Source organism: Oncorhynchus nerka, linkage group LG27 (assembly GCF_034236695.1).
Source record: "Oncorhynchus nerka isolate Pitt River linkage group LG27, Oner_Uvic_2.0, whole genome shotgun sequence".
NCBI lineage: Eukaryota > Metazoa > Chordata > Actinopteri > Salmoniformes > Salmonidae > Oncorhynchus > Oncorhynchus nerka.
In genome coordinates this window covers 37,007,571-37,028,281 of record NC_088422.1, presented here as the reverse complement: position 1 = coordinate 37,028,281, position 20,711 = coordinate 37,007,571, and the positions used below count along the sequence as shown (strand labels likewise).

General features: G+C 42.1%; 2 protein-coding genes across 5 annotated transcripts in view; both read right to left on the bottom strand.

Moving 5' to 3' along the window:
• Nucleotides 1-1,934: 1,934 nt before the first annotated feature.
• Nucleotides 1,935-6,611, bottom strand: LOC115111054 (phospholipid phosphatase 5-like). Its single transcript, XM_029636939.2, has 8 exons — nucleotides 6,296-6,611; nucleotides 5,700-5,833; nucleotides 5,480-5,588; nucleotides 5,150-5,240; nucleotides 4,983-5,046; nucleotides 4,613-4,737; nucleotides 4,153-4,323; nucleotides 1,935-4,020 (listed from the first exon to the last, which is right to left on the bottom strand). Exons 2-8 carry the CDS (start codon nucleotides 5,768-5,770, stop codon nucleotides 3,851-3,853), a joined length of 801 nt encoding a protein of 266 aa, XP_029492799.1. The 5' UTR covers nucleotides 5,771-5,833; nucleotides 6,296-6,611; the 3' UTR covers nucleotides 1,935-3,850.
• A 245-nt stretch (nucleotides 6,612-6,856) lies between these two features.
• Nucleotides 6,857-20,711, bottom strand: part of LOC115111712 (histone-lysine N-methyltransferase NSD3-like) — a 39,900-nt gene continuing 26,045 nt past the window's right edge. For all 4 annotated transcript variants that reach the window (XM_029638057.2, XM_029638059.2, XM_029638058.2 and 1 more), the window contains 2 exons: nucleotides 16,242-16,446; nucleotides 6,857-16,149 (listed from right to left, as the gene is read on the bottom strand). In XM_029638057.2, the coding sequence (XP_029493917.2) occupies nucleotides 15,869-16,149; nucleotides 16,242-16,446 (486 nt within the window). In that variant the 3' untranslated portion in view covers nucleotides 6,857-15,868. The remainder of the gene's footprint in view (nucleotides 16,150-16,241; nucleotides 16,447-20,711) is intronic.

The window sequence follows — 20,711 nt, the reverse complement described above, 5'->3', positions numbered from 1 at the left end:
CACCATCCCTCCTCTCTCTCTCTCCTCTCACCCGACTCACCATCCCTCCTCTCTCCCTCCATCCCTCCCTCACCATCCCTCCTCCCTCCCTCCCTCCTCTCACCCGACTCACCATCCCTCCTCTCTCCCTACTCACCATCCCTCCTCTCTCTCCTCTCACCCGACTCACCATCCCTCCTCTCTCCCTCCATCCCTCCTCTCTCTCTCCTTCCCTCCTCTCTCCATCCCTCCCTCCTCTCTCTCCATCCCTCCCTCCTCTCACCCGACTCACCATCCCTCCTCCATCCCTCCTCTCACCCGACTCTCCCTCCTCTCACCCACCATCCCTCCTCTCCCTCCTCTCACCCGACTCACCATCCCTCCCCTCTCCCTCCCTCCTCTCACCCGACTCACCATCCCTCCCTCCTCTCACCCGACTCACCATCCCTCCCTCCCTCCCTCCTCTCACCCGACTCACCATCCCTCCTCTCTCCCTCCATCCACTAAGAAAAGGGGACACAGTCTTCCAACTAATTGCGATAAGTCACACTGCATTATTTCTGCCTCATGCACCAATCCATGTTGTTACTCCTTTGAGAAAGTGAAATATTCCTTGATATATATAAAAAAAACAAGCCGCAAATAATAACAATGCAAGCTTTGCTAAACTCATTCATTGCAGCTGCAGTGCTGGTTGTAGCGTGAGTGGAAATAGCGAGAACACACATTTTATGGATTATAAAACTGCTGAACAAAGTGTTGACAGTGCTGAATAACAATTTAATCATGAATTTACTTATAAAAACAGCAGCTCTTTGCTGTATTCGTTGAGTCTCTATAGTTATGGTTTAAAAAGTTTTGAAATCTCACATCAACTTTGCTGTGCGTTCGAGGCTTGTTTTTACAGTCTATGGCGCAAAGAAACTGTGCAAACACAATAATCTGAGCTATCCGATTGGCCAGCGGTAGACCTATAGGTGCACTTGTTTTGCTCTCTGGGCCTGCCGGGTAGGCGGTGTTCTACATTCAGACACATGAAATGGTTCAAAATGGGAACACTTCCCGGTGCAAAACCAATTAAAAAAACTAGGATTGCAAGGCTTTATTGTTGCGTGTTTTTACAGAAATGTTTGGTGATCGATTAGGAATGGCTTGGAAATCTGATCACGATCAACCAGATGGTGACCACTGATGTAAAGGATGAACTCTAAATGAACAAACTGTAATGTGATTCTAGGCCACTGTAATCCTAGTGTTGACACTGAACTCTACAGAAAAGTGCACCCTCGCCTCCACAGACGGGTCTGCCTCCCAAATGGCACCCTATTCCATATATACAGTGCACTACTTTTGATCAGGGCCTATAGGGCTATGGTCAAAAGTAGTGCACTATAAATCAGACAAAACAAATAGGATATCATAATATGAGGAAAAAAATATTAACTGCTGTGGTTAATCCAGTGTGTGCGTTGAGAGGACTTTCCTACTTCCAGGGAATACAAATTATTTCAGTAGCACTGACATCTTAGCACCTGGTATCTGGTGGGCTCAAAAATTACAGTCCCTCTCCTCCCCACTCAGGGTTAACATTTTGGCCTGATATAAAGAACCCGGGATGAAGGGGTAGTATGTAGTTGAGGTTAAAGACTCCAGGGGTAGTATGTAAATGGTATTTCACTAGAGGGGTAGTATGTAGTTGGATTTGCACTATAGGGCTAATATGTAGTACGATTTGAGCTGTAACACCAACATGTTTCAAGCAGACCACCATAGTCCCTGTGCCAAAGAACACAAAGGTAACCTGCCTAAATGACTACCGACCCGTAGCACTCACATCTGTAGTCATAAAGTGCTTTGAAAGGCTGGTCACGGCTCACATCAGCACCATTATCCAAGAAACCCTAGACCCACTCCAATTTGCATACCGCCCCAACAGATCCACAGACGACGCAATCTCTATTGCACTTCACATTGTCCTTTTTTTATTGAACCTTTATTTAAACTAGGCAAGTCAGTTACAAACAAATTCTTATTTACATTGACGGCCTACCCTGGATAAACCCTAACGACGCTGGGCCAATTGTGCACCCTTTGGGATTCCAATCACGGCCGGTTGTGATACAGCCTGGAATCGAACCAGTGTCTGTAGTGACGCCTCTAGCACTGAGATAAAAAAAAAAGGTTTTAACCTTTATTTAACTAGGCAAGTCAGTTAAGAACAAATTCTTATTTTCAATGACGGCCTAGGAACAGTGGGTTAACTGCCTGTTCAGGGGCAGAACGACAGATTTGTACCTTGTCAGCTCGGGGGTTTGAACTTGCAACCTTCCGGTTACTAGTCCAAAGCTCTAACCACTAGGCTACCCTGCCGCCCCGGCATGGCCATAGACCGCTGCGCTACTCAGGAGCCCGGGAGCCCTTTCCCACCAAGATAAAAGGAACACCTACGTGAGAATACTATTCGTTGACAACAGCTCAGCGTTCAACACCACAGTGCCCTCAAAGCTCATCACTAAGCTAAGAGGAAAGGAGGATACCTATTCAGTGGTCCAACTGAAGGACCCTGGGACTAAACACCTCCCTCTGTAACTGGATCCTGGACTTCCTGACAGGCCGACCCAGGTGGTAAGGGTAGGTAACAATACATCTCTCATGCTGATCCTCAACAAGGGGGCCCTCAGGGGTGTGTTCTCAGTCCCCTCCTGTACTCCCTGTTCACCCATGACTGCATGGCCAAGCATGACTCCTACACCATCATTAAGTTTGCCGACGACACAACAGCGGTAGGCCTGATCACTGACAACGATGAGACAGCGTGGTGCCAGGATAACAACCTCTCCCTCAACGTGATCAAGACAAAGGAGATGATCGTGGACCACAGGAGAAAGAGGGCCAAGCACGCCCCCATTCTCATCGACTGGGCTGTAGTGGAGCAGGTTGAGAGCTTCAAGTTCCTTGGTGGCTACATCACCAACGAACTGTCATGGTCCAAACACACCAAGACAGTCGTGAAGAGGGCACGACAAAGCCTATTCCCCCTCAGGAGACTGACAAGATTTGGCATGGGTTCCCAGATCCTCAAAAAGTTATACAGCTGCACCATCGAGAGTATCCTGACTGTTTGCATCACCACCTGGTATGGCAACTGCTCGGCCTCCGACCACAAGTTACTACAGAGGGTAGTGTGTACGGCCCAGTACATCACTGGGGCTAAGCTGCCTGCCATCGAGGACCTCTATACCAGGCGGTGTCAGAGGAAGGCCCTACAAATTGCCAAAGTCTCCAGCCACCATAGGCATAGACTGTTCTCTCTACTACCTTACGGCAAGCGGTACAGGAGCGCCAAGTCTAGGTAAAAAAAAGGGTTCTTAACAGCTTTTACACCCAAGCCATAAGATTCCTGAATAAAAAACAACATGTATTTAAACTTTATTTAACTAGGCAAGTAAGTTAAGAACAGATTCTTATTTACAACGACGGCCTACACCGGCCAATAGTGGGCCAATTGTGCGCTGCCCCCCCCACCTACATATTACCTCAATTAACTCGACTAACCTGTGGCTCAGCACATTGACTCTGTACCGGTTACTCCTGTATATAGCCTCGTAACTGTTATTTTATCGTTGCTCTTTAATTATTTGTTATTTTTATTTTTTTCCATTTTTATTTATGTATTGTTTACTTCAGTTTATTTAGTAAATAATTTAACATATTTTTTTCTTAAAAATGCATTGTTGGTTAAGGGCTTGTAAGTAAGCATTTCACTGTAAGGTCTACACCTGTTTTATTCGGCGCAGGTGACAAATACAATTTGATTTGATTCCAATATATAGTTGGAGTAGCGCTATAGGGGTAATATGTAGTTGGCCAGCTATAGAGGTAATATGTAGTTGGAGTTGGCCAGCTTGCGTTCCTGCACAGCAGGAACAGTCTCTCTGTGGCGTAGTGGCCGGTGACAGTCAGGGTCCTGGAGGGAGGGGTAGTGCTGTCTGTAGCAGAGCCAAGAGAACACCAGACCCAGACCAGAACCCACCAACACATCTAAACACAGAGGGGACAACGGAAGTGACACAAAGATCTTAGCACGTCTCTCAATAATGGATTAGAATAATATTTTCTTATATGTTTATAGCGCTTTTCAAAGTGAACATGGTTAATGGCTAGCCCTCTCACCTTGCCAGTGGTGTTTGTAGTCGCAGGTCCTGGAGAGAGCGATCATGAAGGCTAGGAGGAGCGGAGCGAGGAAGAGACACAGTCTCCAGGCCCTGCCCCGACCCCCCAGATTAAAGCACCGCAGCTTACCCCCCACATACAGCGCTGTGAAGCCCAGTCCAGTGAATGCAACTTGAACAAGACGAGAGGAGAGAGGGGATCAGAGATGGGGGGCAGGCACATGTATCAAAGTAGGATCAACAGTTTTATTCATAATGATATGAGAAGGCTTGACATGAGAATGCTTAGGCCAGTGCCTGAATAAACACAACATTGTTTATCAAAGTTACCACACACATATACTGCACACATACACACAGGTCCAGCCTAACTATCTTTTAATCTGAACGAGCCCACTGTAGTCTCACAGCCAATCAGATCTGCTCTCGCAAGAGGACTAGCCAATCAGATTGAGCCTTACAGGAGGAGTGTCCACTGGGAAAGCTCTTCCTGCCCTCCATGACCACTTCTGGGTCGCCGTTGCAGTGCATCTCCAGGTTCATCTGTCCGTCTGGGAAACAGCGGTAGAAGAAGTCTGGCCGTGGCCTGAAGCACACACAGAACACACACTACATCACATCCAGTCAGCAGAATACTGAGCTGGCCTGAAGCACACACAGAACACACACTACATCACATCCAGTCAGCATAATACTGAGCTGGCCTGAAGCACACACAGAACACACACTACATCACATTCAGTCAGCATAATACTGAGCTTGTAGCAATGTAACCCTAACTGTACATTTCCAGACTAGTATTCCAGACTAGTACTCCAGACTAGTACTCACCGGCCCACGACCAGCTTGATGGCGTTGGTGAAAACTCCGTTCAGTACCAGAGCCAGAGTCACCGCTGAGGTACAGAGGCAAACAACTGGCTCAGTATTTCTCTCACACATCTCTGTGCAGCTTCTCTGAGGCCAAACACCATGTCTAGTTCTACAGTCAGTCCTTACCTAGCGAGGCCTCTCTCACGTCTCCTCTCTCAACTCTCTTCAGAAAGGTGAAAAGCAGGATCACCAGGAATGGAGTGAAACACGCCACGCTCTGATACGAGGGACATGGTCAGTACCATAGCAATAGAATTAGTAAGACAGAATGGTAGCACTTTACATTAAAGCACAAGAGTACCTGGTAATAACATGGCAACAAGTTATTGTTGCTCTCCAGTTTATCCTGTGCTATAATCTAAAGTACTACCAGCAGAACAAATATTCATATTCAATGTTCCATGATTCCAGTGAATTCAGTCAGTGCTTCCCCCCCTGACACACACCAGTACTCACAAACATGAGAGAGGTGGGGACATGGTCATTCTCCACTCTGTGAAATCTATACAGCCACATCTCCTCTGCCTGGATCTCACGAATAAAGGGTGGAAGCTGCTCTGTCACACTGAGGGAGATAACACACACAGAGTTTAGTTCATTTGAGTTGCGCACCAGACAAGTCCATAAGGAACACATTTGTCAATGCTATTGCGATGTTTCAATTTGAATTACTCACAGGAAGACAACCAGAAGCAGCAGTCGGATAGACACCTCTGGCAGTAAGCCACGCAGCAAACACCTCTTCATCTTGTTTATCAGGTTAATTTCCAGACAGATCACTTGGCAAATCCACTAGAATCCTCTCCAAAACTGGGAGGAAAGGGGGGGAGAAAGAACATGGGTTCAAAATGATACATTTAACACACGTATAAACACAATGTATAACAAATATTTAAGTCCGACTTTGTTGACAGATGGCAGTGTGAACCAAATCAAATAAATCGATTGGTTCAAGAACAGGTGCAGGAGAGAAGGCATGCTAGTCTTTCTTGTTCCATATCGAACCAAGCGTCACGATAAATTGATAGGATACACCTTCCTCGTGGTGCTCTTTAAAATGACCAACTAAATCGTATAATGCATATCCTAAACAAATTATTCATAATTTATTCATTTTAAACAGTGCCCTGCTCTTGTATAGATAACTGGATACATCTTATATTATTGCTAGTAACGTTAGCCTAGCTACATCATCTGTCTCTTGCCACACATCTGTGAATAACATTTGGGGGCATTTCCGCATTTCCAGCGGTCTAAACCAGGAGGACCAACCTGAAACTCGGTGTTTAACTAAATCTTTCTCCGCATACTCTGCACTGCTAGCTACCGTGACCTGGGCCTCTCCATCATCATCCTTCTCCCATCCGCTAAACCGGTATAGCGAGAAAGATGCCCAGAGGAGAAAGCTTTGTCGGTCGTGTCGAAGTATAATGGCGCTTTCAAGACAACTGGGAACTCGGGAAAAAACGAGGTCAAATCATGACTTTAATGATCTTCAGAACGGAAAGTTGGAGATCTACAAAGATGCCCGAGTTTTCAATTTGGAATTCCGAGTTGGGTGACCATTCAAAACGATTTTTCCCAGTCGGAGCCCGTTTTTCATGAGTTTCCACTTGTCTTTAACGCAGCATAAAGTGCGATGCCACGTCACATAACGGGACGACCTCTAGTGGGCAAATGGTAAAATAACAAATGTGATTATTATGACCCAAGAGTGTCTTTGGGCTCATTGACAAAAAAATAAATAAAAATGCAATTACTATCGATTATTTTAATCTGGCAATTTAAAGTGCTATTCTATTTTCCATGAAGAGATTGACAAATTACTTCCACTGAGACACAGTACAGCTTTATTTAAGTCAAACTTCAGGTATGTCTGAACTCCTCAGCTCCAACTCAACCTCCTTTAGAATGAAAAAAATAAAAAGACAGTCATGTACAAAAGAGCGGCATCCTCACAGTCACACACACATTTAGAAGCAGAATTTTACAGGCAATAGCACACCACAGTAACATTATCCTATGCAAGTTAAATGTAATTTATGTACAAGACTTAACATTATGCAATAATGACTTCTGAACAGTAAAACAATATGGTAACTCTGTGTTCATCCACTTTTTAATCGAAGCAACATTGATAGATACGACCCCGGCGTAATCCCCAAAGCAGTTTCACTATATGACTGGAGAAATTAGTTCCTCTGAAAACACTTTTTCCTAATGTCTTGGGAGAGCATGTCAATCACCTGTAATGACAGAATTAACAAATAGTATTGCACAAAATAAAAAATAACTGGAAGGTGTGGAACAGAAACATATGATTCAGAAAGGGCCCCTTCCAAAGTCTGTGTTGGAAGATAATACTTTGATAACTCAGTCTTCGTAACCCTACTGTTTGACATCCTCTTCAGCGAGGATCATGTAAAAACATGGTTCAAATCTATAATGTCTGTGGCAAACAGAATGACAACTATATGGTCATTGTACAGGCTGAATGTTGTGTTCAAGTCCAACTAGCATAAAGTGAGTAAGTTTCAAAACAGGTGCAAAAAAAAAAAAAAGAAGGCTATTGGGTTGGCCTGGATAATCTTTGTGCAATACCAATAGAGGATCAAATCAGAACACAATGACCTAAGAGAATCCACGTGTTTTTGTTTTTTTAACATAACAACAAATGAGCATTACAAACGGATACAAAATATGTCCCCAACTGGTAAAACGGATTCTGATTTGCCTTCCTTTCAGAATGGAAGGGGTGCATCCAGTCTTGGGTGAAAATGATATAGTTCTGCACAAATTGCTTTTGTGTTGGGGTAAGCATACAATGGTCCAGTTTACAATGGTCACTAATTGAAGGTTAGAGAAGGCTTAAAGACTAGGTACTCCTTACAAACCATGACAAGACAGCCAGAGGACCTGAGATGTGGCTCAGAATGAATAGGCCTAATATCCATCATAGATATCTACCATGTCAAATCAGTTATCAATAAAATACTCATGTTTGTGAACATATTGATCTGTAGTACCAAACAATACAAAAATAATGAAATTAAAGAACAAAATATAATTCAAGTTTTAAAAGTTGTTAAAAATATGACAGTGCCTTGATGCACCTATATGATCGTGTGCTGCATGGACCACAGCCTAGTACTGAAATGATCTAAATCTAACACCTATCGAAAGAAAATACTATCATTTGGCAGGTTTGAGAGCCACCGAGTCTATATTCCATTCAATTGTGTTTACCCTGCTATATGCATTAGGAGAAATCAACAGGCTTCAATCCCAAATGAAAGTAAGACATTGGCACAATCTAATTCTATTTCGTTGAGACATGAACGTGGACACAGTTTGACACAAGACGACAACAGCTATGGCAACATTTGACAAACGTGTATTTTTCTGTGAGCTATGGTTTTTAAAAGGCATGGACACATAAACCAGTAATGTTCCAGAGAAGAGAAAGCACGGGCTCAGACAAGAGTAGCAGACTACTGTTCTAGGTTCAACATGATCATGTGAGTTTAGGCTGAATTAAGTGCTCGTTTACTTCACATCACAATGTTCAATTGCTTTCAACTGCGTTAACAGGAGTACAGTGAGTCACAATACAGAGAGCTTGGCCTATGAGGAGCAGCTGTTACCAAACAGCGGTACCATTACACGAATAGAAAATATATGAAACGTAAACGACAACTACATACAGAATCATCCATTTTAAAGCTCCCTATTGTTTTATAGTCTTGTTACTTAATACTTTGGGTGGGTGCGGTTTTCCAATAGGTGTTTTTGATACATCAATCAACTAGTATAAAGGGTGTGATATAATTTCAAAAATCTGTCATAGGAGGACGAGATTAAAAACACTGTACATTTTCTTTACTTATCTGATACCGAAGTACTCTACAACCTAGTGTTGATACAAAACCCATTTGTGGAGATGTACAGAGTCATACAAAAAGGTGAAAATAAATACCCACCAGGTCAAAATACAGAATGTACTAAATACCTTGAATTAAGATGAGGGCGTTAGTCGTTCTACTATGATAAAAAAAAAAACAGAAAATGTGATCTGCAGTAACTTGTATGAGAGAACGTTTTCAGACCCAAAGATATTTTATCATGTCGTTGGACCTATACCAAAAGTTACAAAACAGTTGATAATTCCTACGTTACTACAGAAAAGAGGTATCCATTTCAAGCATGTACAATGTCATGTATTACATACATGTGTGTTATGACCTACCAAAAGTATGTAGCAATAAACTGTGAAAGTGCTTTAAAAAGGTTTAGCAGAACAATTTAAAACATAACATTTGCATGTACAGTACAGTACACACAGCATCACTTAAATTACTGCACACAGAGCCAATGAACAGCCACCTCTCTCTCAGGTCAGTATGTTGGAAATTAGTCCCACAAGGCTGGCTGCATTACCGTGTACAAACAGACTTTGACCATATTTGTATAATATAACACTTCACTAATCTAATGAAGTGTAACACTAAATCCTAGGAGGAAATAATCACCAGAAAGTATGCTGCTCAACCTCTCAATTTGAATGAAATGTAACTTCCTCTCCAAAAATGCATTCCTGTCTGTTTCAGTGAAGGGGGACAGTCATAGAAGAGTGAGAATGCCTCCCCTCTCCTCCTCTTAAACACTTGTGGTTTACAATATGAACCAATTATGTCCACAATGGAGAGCGAGACTGGGGAACTGACAAATGGAACTTAAATGTAATGATGTGATGTCATACATTACACTATATGCCCTTATAATTCACCTTATTAGAAGGACTATGTTCACAAGGAGATCTGCGCAATTCTAAACACCTAAACAAACAATACACCATTCACCGAGATGAAGTGAGAATCTGTTTGTAAACATTAACAAATATATATAAACTGGCCACTGAGTATGTATATACACACACACAGTGGCTAATTTATTAGGTACACCCATCTAGCATATTGGACCCCCAGTTTATTAGGTACACCCATCTAGCATATTGGACCCAGTTTATTAGGTACACCCATCTAGCGTATCGGACCACCCTTTGCCTCCAGAACAGCCTGAATTCTTTTGAGGCATGGAAACGTTGCTCAATTAGTATCAAAGGACCTAACACGTTCCAGGAAAACATTCCCCACACCATTACACCGCCAGCCTGTACCGTTGACACCAGGCTGGATGGAGCCATGGACTCATGCTGCTTATGCAAAATCTTGACTCAGCATGATGCAACAGTAACCCGGACACTTCGGACCAGGCAATGTTTTTCCACTCCTCAAATTGTCCAGTGTTGGTGATTGTGTGCCCACTGGAGCCACTTATTCTTGTTAGTTGATAGGATTGGAACCCGGTGTGGTCGTCTGCTACAATAGCCCACCCGGATTAACGACTTGTGTGTTCCGAGATGCCGTTCTGCACACCACTGTTGTACTGCATTCTTTCCCTGTTTGAGGCCCGCCTGTTAGCTTGCACGATTCTTGCTATTTTCCTGCGACTTCTCATCTACGAGCTGTTTTATCGTCCTGAGAACTACCGCTGACTGGATGCTTTTTGTTTGTCGGACCATTCTCGGTAAACCCTAGACACTCATGCGTGAAAAGCCCAGGCCGGCCGTTTCTGAGATACTAGCACCGGGCTTGCCTGGTACCGACAATCATACCACACTCAAAGTCACTTAGGTCACTCGTTTTTCCCATTTAACATTTAATCAAACAGTAACTGAATGTCTCAATGCCTATCTGCCTGCTTTATATAGAAAACCATGGTTACGTGACTCACTGTCTGTAGGAGTGAACCATTTTTGCGAACGGGCTGGTGTACCTAATAAACGGACCACTTAGTGAATGTGTGTGTGTGTATATATATATATATATATATATATATATATATGTATTTATTACATACACACACTGAACAAAAATACAAATGTAATCTTTGCCAAGATAATCCATCCACATGACAGGGGTGGCATATCAAGAAGCTGATTAAACAGCATGATCATTACACAGGTAAACCTTGTGCTGGGGACAATAAAAGGCCACTAAAATGTGCAGTTTTGTCACAACAATGCCACAGATGTCTCAAGTTGAGGGAGTGTGCAATCGGCATGCTGACTGCAGAAATGTCCAACAAAGCTGTTGCCAGATCATTTAATGTTCATTCCTCTACCATAAGCCACCTCCAACTTCGTTTTGGAGAATTTGGCAGTACGTCCAACCGTCCTCATAACCACAAACCATGTGTAACCACGCCAGCCCAGGACCTCCACATCTGGCTTCTTCACCTGCGGATTCATCTGGGACCAGCTGGTGAAACTGTGGGTTTGCACAACCAAAACATTTCTGCACAAACTGTCAAAAACCGTCTCAAGGGGGCTCATCTGCGTTGTCGTCATCCTCACCAGGGTCTTGACCTGACTGCAGTTTGGTGTCGTAACCGACTTCAGTGGGCAAATGCTCACATTCGATGGCCACTGGCACGCTGGAGAAGTGTGCTCGAAACGGATGAATCCCAGTTTCAACTGTACCAGGCAGATGGCAGACAGCGTGGTGTGGGAGAGTGGTTTGCTGATGTCAACGTTGTGAACAGAGCGCCCTATGGTGGCGGTGGGGTTATGGTATGAGCAGGCATAAACTACGGACAACAAACACAATTGCATTTTAAATCAATAGCAATGTGAATGCAGAGATACGGTGCCGAAATCCTGGAGGCCCATTGGCGTGTCATTCATCCGCTGTCATCACCTCATGTTTCAGCGCGATAATGCATGGCCTCATGTCACAAGAATCTGTACACAATTTCTGGAAGCTGAAAATGTCCCAGTTCTTCAATGGTCTGCATACTCACCAGACATGTCACCCATTGAGCATGTTTGGGAGGCTCTGGATCGACGTGTACGATAGCATGTTCCAGTTCCGGCCAATATCCAGCAACTTAGCACAGCCACTGAACAACATGATCACAGCCAATCAACAACCTGATCAACTATGCGAAGAAGATGTCGCGTTGCATGAGGCAAATGAGGTCACACCAGATACTGACTGGTTTTTCTGATCCACGCCCCGATCTTAATTTTGTATCTATTGAACAACAGATGCATATCTGTATTCCCAGTGAAATCCATGGATTAGGGCCTAATGAATTTATTCCTTATATGAACTGTAACTTAGAAAAATCTTTGAAACTGTTGCGTTCATATTTTTGTTCAGCATATATATATATATATGTATATAATATATATACAATAAAAATAAAATATATTTATATATATATATATATACACACACACAAACTGCCTTCAGAAAGTTTTCACACCCGTTGACTTTTTCCACATTTTGTTATGTTACATCCTGATTTTGAAATGGATAAAATGTAGATTTTTTTGTCACTGGCCTACACACAATACCACATAATGTCAAAGTGGAATCATGTTTTCAAACATTTTACTAATGAATTCAAATGAAAAGCTGAAATGCCATGAGTCAATAAGTATTCAAAACCTTTCTTATGGCAAGCCTAGATAAGTTAAGGAGTAAACATTTGCTTAACAAGTCACGATAAGTTGCATGGACTCACTCTGTGTGCAATAATAGTGTTAACCTCATCTCTGTAACCCACACATAAGCTGTAAGGTCCAACAGTTGAGCTGTGAATTTCAAACACAGATTCAACCACAAAGACCAGGGCGGTTTTCCAATGCCTCGCATACCTATTGGTAGATGGGTAAACATTTGAGCATGGTGAAGTTATTAACTACTCTTTGGATGATGTATCAATACACCCAGTCACTACAAAGATACAGGCGTCCGGACCGCTCCGAGATGACTTTAAAACAGTTACAGAGTTAAATGGCTGTAATAGGAGAGAACTGAGGATGGATCAACAACATTGTAGTTACTCCACAATACTAACATAATTGACAGAGTGAAAAGAAGTAAGCCTGTACAGAATAAAAATCATGTTTACAATAAGGCACTAAAGTAAAACAACAAAAATTGTGGCAAATCAATATATATTTTTGTCCTGAATAAAAAGTTGTGTTTGGGGCAAATCCAACACAACACATTACGGAGTACTACTCAATATTTTCAAGCATAGTGGTGGCTGTATCATGTAATGGGTATGCTTGTCATCATTAAGGTCCGGTGAGTTTTTCAGAATAAAAAATTATCGGAATGGAGGTAAGCACAGGCACAATCCCAGAGTAAAACTGGTTCAGTCTGCTTTCCACCAGACACTGGGAGATTAATTCACCTTTGAGCAGGACAATAACTTAAAAAACAAGGCCAAATCTACACTGCAGTTCCTAACCAAGACAGTGAATGTTCCTGAGTGGCCGAGTCACAGTTTTTACTTAAAATCTGCTTGAAAATCTATTGAAGACATGAAAATGGTTGTTTAGCAATGATCAACCAAATTTGACAGAGCTTGAAGAATTCAGAAAATAATAAATGGGAAAAAACTGAACAATCTAGGTGTGCAAAGCTCTCAGAGACTTACACAGAAAGACTCACAGCTGTAATCGCAGCCAAAGGTGATTCTAACATGTATTGACTCAGGGGTGTGAATAATTATGTTAATTAGATTCATTTTCAATCAAGGTGCAGAAATTTCTAAAACATGTTTACCCTTTGTCATTATGGATTATTGTGTGTAAGGTGAGAGAAAAAAAATCAATGTTGAATTCAGGCAGTAACAACAAAATGTGGAATAATTCAAGGGGTGTGAATACTTTCTGAAGGCACCAGTACCAGTCAAATGTTTGGACACACCTACTCAATCAATGTTTTTTCTTTATTTGTACTATTTTCTACATTGTAGAATAATAGTGAAGACATCAAACTAACAACACATATGGATTCATGTAGTATCCCAAAAAGTGTTAAACAAATCAAAATATATTTTATATTTAAGATTCAAAAAAGTAGCCACCCTTTGCCTCGATGACAGCTTTGCACATCCTTGGCATTCTCTCAACCAGCTTCATGAGGCAGTCACCTGGAATGCATTTCAATGAACAGGTATCCCTAGTTAAAAGTTCATTTGTGGGATTTTTTCCCTTCTTAATGTGTTTGAGACAATCAGCTGTGTTGTGACAAGGTCGGGGTAGTATACAGAAGATAGCCCATCCCGTGAAAGACCAAGTCCATATTATGTCAAGAACAACTCAAATAAGCAAAGAGAAACGACAGTCCATCATTACTTTAAGACATGAAGGTCAGTCAATACGGAAACTGTCAAGAACTTTGAACGTTTCTTCAAGTGCAGTCGCAAAAACTCTCAAGCGATGAAACTGGCTCTCATGAGGACCGCCACAGGAAAGGAAGACCCAGAGTTACCAGCCTCAGAGATTGCAGCCCAAATAAATGCTTCACAGAGTTCAAGTAACAGGCACATCTCAACATCAACTGTTCAGAGAAGACTGTGTGAATCAAGAATTCATGGTAAAATTGCTGCAAAGAAATCACTACTAAAGGACATCAATAAGAAGAAGAGGTTTGCTTGGGTCAAAAAACATGAGCAATGGACATTAGACCGGTGGAAATCTGTCCTTTGGTCTAATGAGTCCAAATTTGAGATTTTTGGTTCCAACCGGTGCGTCTTCGTGAGACGCAAAGTAGGTAGAGGGATTATCTCCGCATGTGTGGTTACCACCGTGAAGCATGGAGGAGGTGGTGTGATGGTGCTTCTGCAGCGATATACGCAATCCCATCTGGTTTGCGCTTATTGGGACTATTTGTTTTTCAACAGGACAATCACCCAACACATCTCCAGGCTGTGTAATAAGGAGAGTGGTGGAGTGCTGCATCAGATGACCTGGCCTCCACAATCACCCAACCTCAACCCAATTGAGATGGTTTCGGATTAGTTGGGCCGCATAGTGAAAGAAAAGCAGCCAACAATTGCTCAGCATATGTGGGAACTACTTCAAGACTGTTGGAAAAGCATTCCTCATCAAGCTGGTTGAGAGAATGCCAAGAGTGTGCAAAGTTGTCATCAAGGCAAAGGGTGGCTACTTTGAAGAAGAAAATATAAAATATATTTTGATATGTTTCAACTTTATTACTTACTACATGAATAGGTGTTTCCAAACTTTGACTGGTACTATATATATATTCATAAGTGTATCAAAAACAGGTATAAGGAATGTCGGAATATAGTGTGATCCTGAAAATTGCACAAATCTATTTTCTTCTCGTTGTGAAAGGAGAGCCAGATAGGGATCATGTCTGGAGTGATGAGGGTGGTAGGAGTGTTGGGCCTGACTCTGCTGGCTCACCAACACACAGCAAAGCCTTCTGGGAATGTGAAGCAGCCCCTGGCAACGGGCCACTAGCAACCCCAGTACACAGGAAGTAAACAAAGAGAAAAGCAGCATGTTGGAAAAAGGTTTAAACCCCCTCTCCATCCCCCTCACGAAGTTCTTCAAAGTGCCGGTAACCAATGACATAACACTGAGAATCCATACTTGTGGAAATGACAGAATCACACTGAAGTGGTGAAACAAACACTGATTATTTGGGGTGATGTGCGGCACACCTCTCCATCTCCCCTTGCCCTCTCCTCCACTCCCAATATCCTTAGATAGAGGAGCTCTGCTCCGCTCTCTGACATAGAACCACTGACTACTCACACCAAGTCTGCGCCTGTCAGTCCTTCGGTCTGTCAGTCATTCTGTCCAGCCCATGGGAATATCAGGTGTAACTGTTGGCTGCAGTTCTGGTCTCTTTCACTTTATGGCAAATCTCTAATCACACCCTATTCCCCATAGGTATAGTGCTCCATTTCTAGTGCACTATTTTAGGGAAAAGGGTGTGATTTGAGACAGCTTTACTCTCGGTTCTGCTGGCTGGGCTCCTCCTCGGGGTCCTCTGGCTCTTCTTTGATACTAACCGTACCAGGGTGGTGTGTGTGAGAATGTGGGAGGTTGGCGTTGGAGCCCAGGGGGCTGAGGGGGTTGTGATTGGAGCAGCAGGGGCGACCCTCCAGGGTAGAGGGGGTGAGAACTCCCCCCTCATGTTGCCGGCAGAAGGAGCGAGGGCAGAAGTCACAGAGGGATGAGGCTGGGACACCACACACACTGCAATCATGCCATGGGCACTCCCAACGACCTACACACACACACAGAGAGAAGATTATTAACGTATAGACACACACACACCCCACACACACACACCCACCCCCAAACACCCCCACAGCGTACCATATGGGGGTTTGGTGAGGTTGAGACACAGCAGGTGATAAGCTTTAGGACAGTCCTTCTTGTCACATATGACCAGCTCCCCTCCCTCTCCGCAGCAGAAACAGAAGTACTCATGTGTGCGTCTCCCTTCCGGTCGCAGCTTACGCTTCTTGGGCTTCAGCTTAGCGTTCCTCGCCTTCTCCTCCTTCTCCATCACCACTGCACTCTGACAGAGAGAAAAACAATGTCATAAAACAATCGGCTCAGATGATAATTTTTTATTGTGTGACTATTATTATTTGTTTTGTTATAATGGGGGCGTGGAGTTAAAAAGGTACAATATAGAAATTAATATAATTTCATATTTTGTTTGTATTCACCTGTGGGCTGCCATCTTTTTTAAGGTACATAAATACAAAGCAGTGATCATTATGATCATATTGCAGAGTTAAACTCATACATTTAGTATGTAAAGGAAAATAAACTAAAAGTGAGTCTCTCATCCCAATCCTGCTTATCACTCATGGAGTGGTGCTTTCCGGCGCTCAACATCCTTTCCAACCGCTCCGCTAAAAACCTCTCCTCACTTAAAGCACGAAAACATTGCAGCTCCAAATGAGCTCCATTCATTAAAATCACCATTTAACCAACACCATCTATTTTTGTGACTACCTGGACCTAACATTTGGTTTTGAAGTAGCCTATGGAAACCAAACCATATGATTTGAAAGAAAAGTATTTGAATAAACAGGAAAAGGTGAATGTAAGAAGCGCTCATAATTTCAAATAGGCTACATGTCGTAGTAAACAACATAAACACTAAATAGGGACATTAAGAGCTCAGCATTTAAACAAAATGTTGTATTAAATCATTAAAACTGCACATATAGGATGTAACTTACTTAGAACTAAATACAAATTAAAGGAAAAATGCCACCAAGACACTTCCTAGAGCTGGCTGCCCAGCCAAACTGAGCAATCAGGAGAGAAGGACCTTGGTCAGGGAGGTGATCAAGAACCTGATGGTCACTCTAACAGAGTTCCAGAGTTCCTCTGTGGAGATGGGAGAACCTTCCATAAGGACAACCATCTATGCAGCACTCCACCAATCACAGGAGTCCTCTTACATTTCTGAACTTTACAGTCCTATGGATCAAGCAACCATGAAAAAAGGTAGGTTCTCTCCCTCAGTTATGCACACAAATAACATGGTCAACAACTAATGCTTGCCAGAGCAAGATTACATCAAATCTAATTAAGGAAAATACGATAAACTTTTATATCTAGTTGACCGTCAAAATTGCACTGAAACGAAGGGGAATGGTAGCCTCCTCGTCTTTCTGCAGCTTGCCTGCCAATGTATGCTTGTCCCAACCAAGCACCTAAGCTAACTGGCTAAAGTTAGCTAGCTAGCTACTTCCAGACACAAATGAGAGAACACCTCACTGATGATTTTACTTGCCGTAGCAGAGCTGGTTAGGCTGTTTACATGTTATCTAGAGCATTCTTGGCCATAACTTTTTTCCCCCACTTTTATTGAAACCATATTCAGCAGATGTTGCATGTTAGTAAATTAAATCAGGTGTTCTGAAATCGGAGTAGATAGCATATCTCTTGCGTTCGCAAATTCACTCAGGCTAACTGGATAACAGTCGTTCAAGTTCTTGCTAACTAACCAAATGACATCTCTAGCTATAGACACAGAAAAACTATTTGAGTGGAAAAAGTCAGTCACTCACCTACTCCTCCAACGGCAAGATATGACATCCTCCTAACAGCTTCCTAGTTATTTAGCTAAGTTAGGCCCCATGTTATTTCCTAGTTAGGCTCTGTGTTTTTAGCTTGCTACATAAATAGATAAGCTAGCCTATTAGCCACGTTATGACTGACTTGTGATCATTGCCCTTGCTAGTTTTATTGTATTGACATTTCTAGCCTTAGTTACTTAGTTTATGTCCAGAATATTGAGTCATTGAAACTGCATCCATCTATTCTGTCAACATGGAATGTTGAGTCAAATATAATCTATTTTTAAAAGCTCTTATAAAGTTGGCATTGTAGCATTTACTGGTAATTTAATATTTTTTACTGATATTATCATTGCAGATATGAAACAAGCAGACAAAGTCGTTCAAATGTTGTCAGTTCCACTTTCAACTTTAGGTCACAGGTTACTTTGTGTGCTAACGGTGAAATATTTTTTGCAACAGAAAGTAATATTTCTACATTTTGATTGGGAAATGGTTAATGGTTGTTTTTTTGTATTCTTATGATTGGGACATACTGGCTTATTATGTCCGAGTTTATGGACTGCTTATCCTTTAACATTATGCTGTGTGTGACTGCTGTCTTTTCATCGGCCCTATGCAGTGGTGTGGTCTGGAGAAGTGGGTGTACAAAAATTTTGCTCAAAAGTTTCCAAATGGCCTGCCCAGCAAAGGAAAGGCACCCTGTGAAAAATCCTGTTAAAAAAAAGAGTTTTCCTATTGATTTTCACTCTCAAAAATCACAATTTTTTCACATCAATCTGATTGGGTGGGCCTGTCAGGACCTGGTTTCCCAGTGGGTTGCCCTCAGTCCACCCAGGCCCATCCGTGTCTATGCCCCTAAAGCAAACTGAGCATGATGACAATTGCGCATCACAAATAGCCTATTAACCAACACTTTGGACTAAACTTGTTCAATACCTGGTTTGCATACCCATTGTTGCCTTAGTTAGCATTTACTGGTAGATATAAGTTGAAACGTCTTTCCTACCCTACCGGCTACCGATGTCATTATTCCGTGAGCTGCTCCATGCCAAAACCAGCTGAGAGCTGCACACTCTTGCTGCCTGCAGATGATATTCTGCTGAAACTAGGATGTGTGCAGCCTTTGTGCTCTGGATAAGAGCGTCTGCTAAATGACTTAAATGTAAATGTAAATGTAAATGTGTAGGCTACTCTGTGCATGATTTCCCTATTGTACTAAAGTGGCCAAATAACTTCTTAAAATTAAGCACATTAATCCGCTTTACAAGAGGTGTAGAGCCTAACTGACATAAATAAGCAGAGTGTGAATTTCAAGTTTGGGGAAGATAATTTTCATTAAAAAAATGCACCTTTATAATAAAAGCATTACATGCATACTCGCATTTGCGGTCACTTTGAATAATGGTGTTTTCCCATTAGCAATTATAGTCTACTGCCGTGTGCACATTGCTGTGCTTATAACTGTGCAGAAATAGCCTAGTTTATCAACATTTTAAGCTAAACATTCTTAGCTGTTGCATCAGCCACATTGAGTAAGAACGTTTTTTTAAATTCTAGTGGTTGAATTAATTTGGAATCTCACATTCCACAACTGTCCCAGACTATGTTTGGTATATTTATTTCTCGCACAGAATAGGTCAACGTTTGTACTATGAGTAGATTGACATAGGCTAGTGCTTTTGCTGTTCGTTAGGCCTACTCATCTTTTTGGCTGACAAAAAGTAAATGTGGACAGTTCTTCCAATATCTTCAAAATGCACCTCAGAATTGGATAAGTTGCGTCCACGATGTGTCTGTCTTCACTTGTAGCCTGTGAGAAAGACCCGTGATGGAGAGCCATGTGAGTGAGAGCTGCTTTAGAGCATGCAGCACTCTGGGCCAAGGGCACAACTGCCACTGGCCACAAAAATCATGGATTTTTTAGGGTGCATTACTGTGAAATTGAAGGTATTATCAAGTGCTTGTCAAATTGTGAATGAGAGACTGATGACGTGTGTACAGCCTGCACAAAAAAAACAAAGCAGAGCTCATGCCTTTCAAGCAACTTTTTTCGAACCACATCATGCAGTCTTACAATGTATTGAAAATCAAAACATATCGCCCAACGTTTGTAGAACTAAAGTTACATTACTAACTCTAAATTAAGCATATAGGAGTTCCTAGGGTACCTATTTCTCTGTTAATGCTCAACACAGAATAGCCACGTGTGCACTCTCTCAAATCGTTTGGAGAAAATATTTATATTTTATTCAGCTATGTTCAATTGTATTCTTCATACTATAAAATAATGCCACGGAATTCTAAACAAATCTTGTCTGCTAAATGAACTAGTTTATCCAACAGCCATATGGCATAGCCAGATCAGCACCTAACATAAGGACAACTTTTTAAAAAAGTATTCTATTCTGTTCTCCTGAAATAGACTACGTTTTCTTCATATCATGTTTCTTTAGACCCATCTAAAATAAATAGTGGATTTATTGTGATGGTGTAGGCTATATTACATGGATTTATTAGACTTTTAAAAATGTAGATGTTTCAAAGGCGGCATCAGTGGCTTGTAGGCTGTGTGTGGAAGCCAGGAGATGCTTCATGTGTTCATGTTAAATAATGGTGAATTACCGTGAGACCAACCGTTATTAGCTTGACAATCACTGGCTGACGAAATGTTGTTACCGCCACAGCCCTAGTATTACGGTTGCAGTCCTTCCAGAATCACAAACCTGTCACACACTGAATG

Bases quoted from the DNA above. Each gene is read 5' to 3' on its own strand.
- LOC115111054 (XM_029636939.2), bottom strand. From the start codon at position 5,770: ATGAAGAGGTGTTTGCTGCGTGGCTTACTGCCAGAGGTGTCTATCCGA. The intron at 5,241-5,479 runs GTGAGTACTGGT...CCCTCGTATCAG, and splicing joins TCCCCACCTCTCTCATGTTT to AGCGTGGCGTGTTTCACTCC. The intron at 4,324-4,612 runs GTAAGGCTCAAT...GTCTTGTTCAAG, and splicing joins TCCCAGTGGACACTCCTCCT to TTGCATTCACTGGACTGGGC.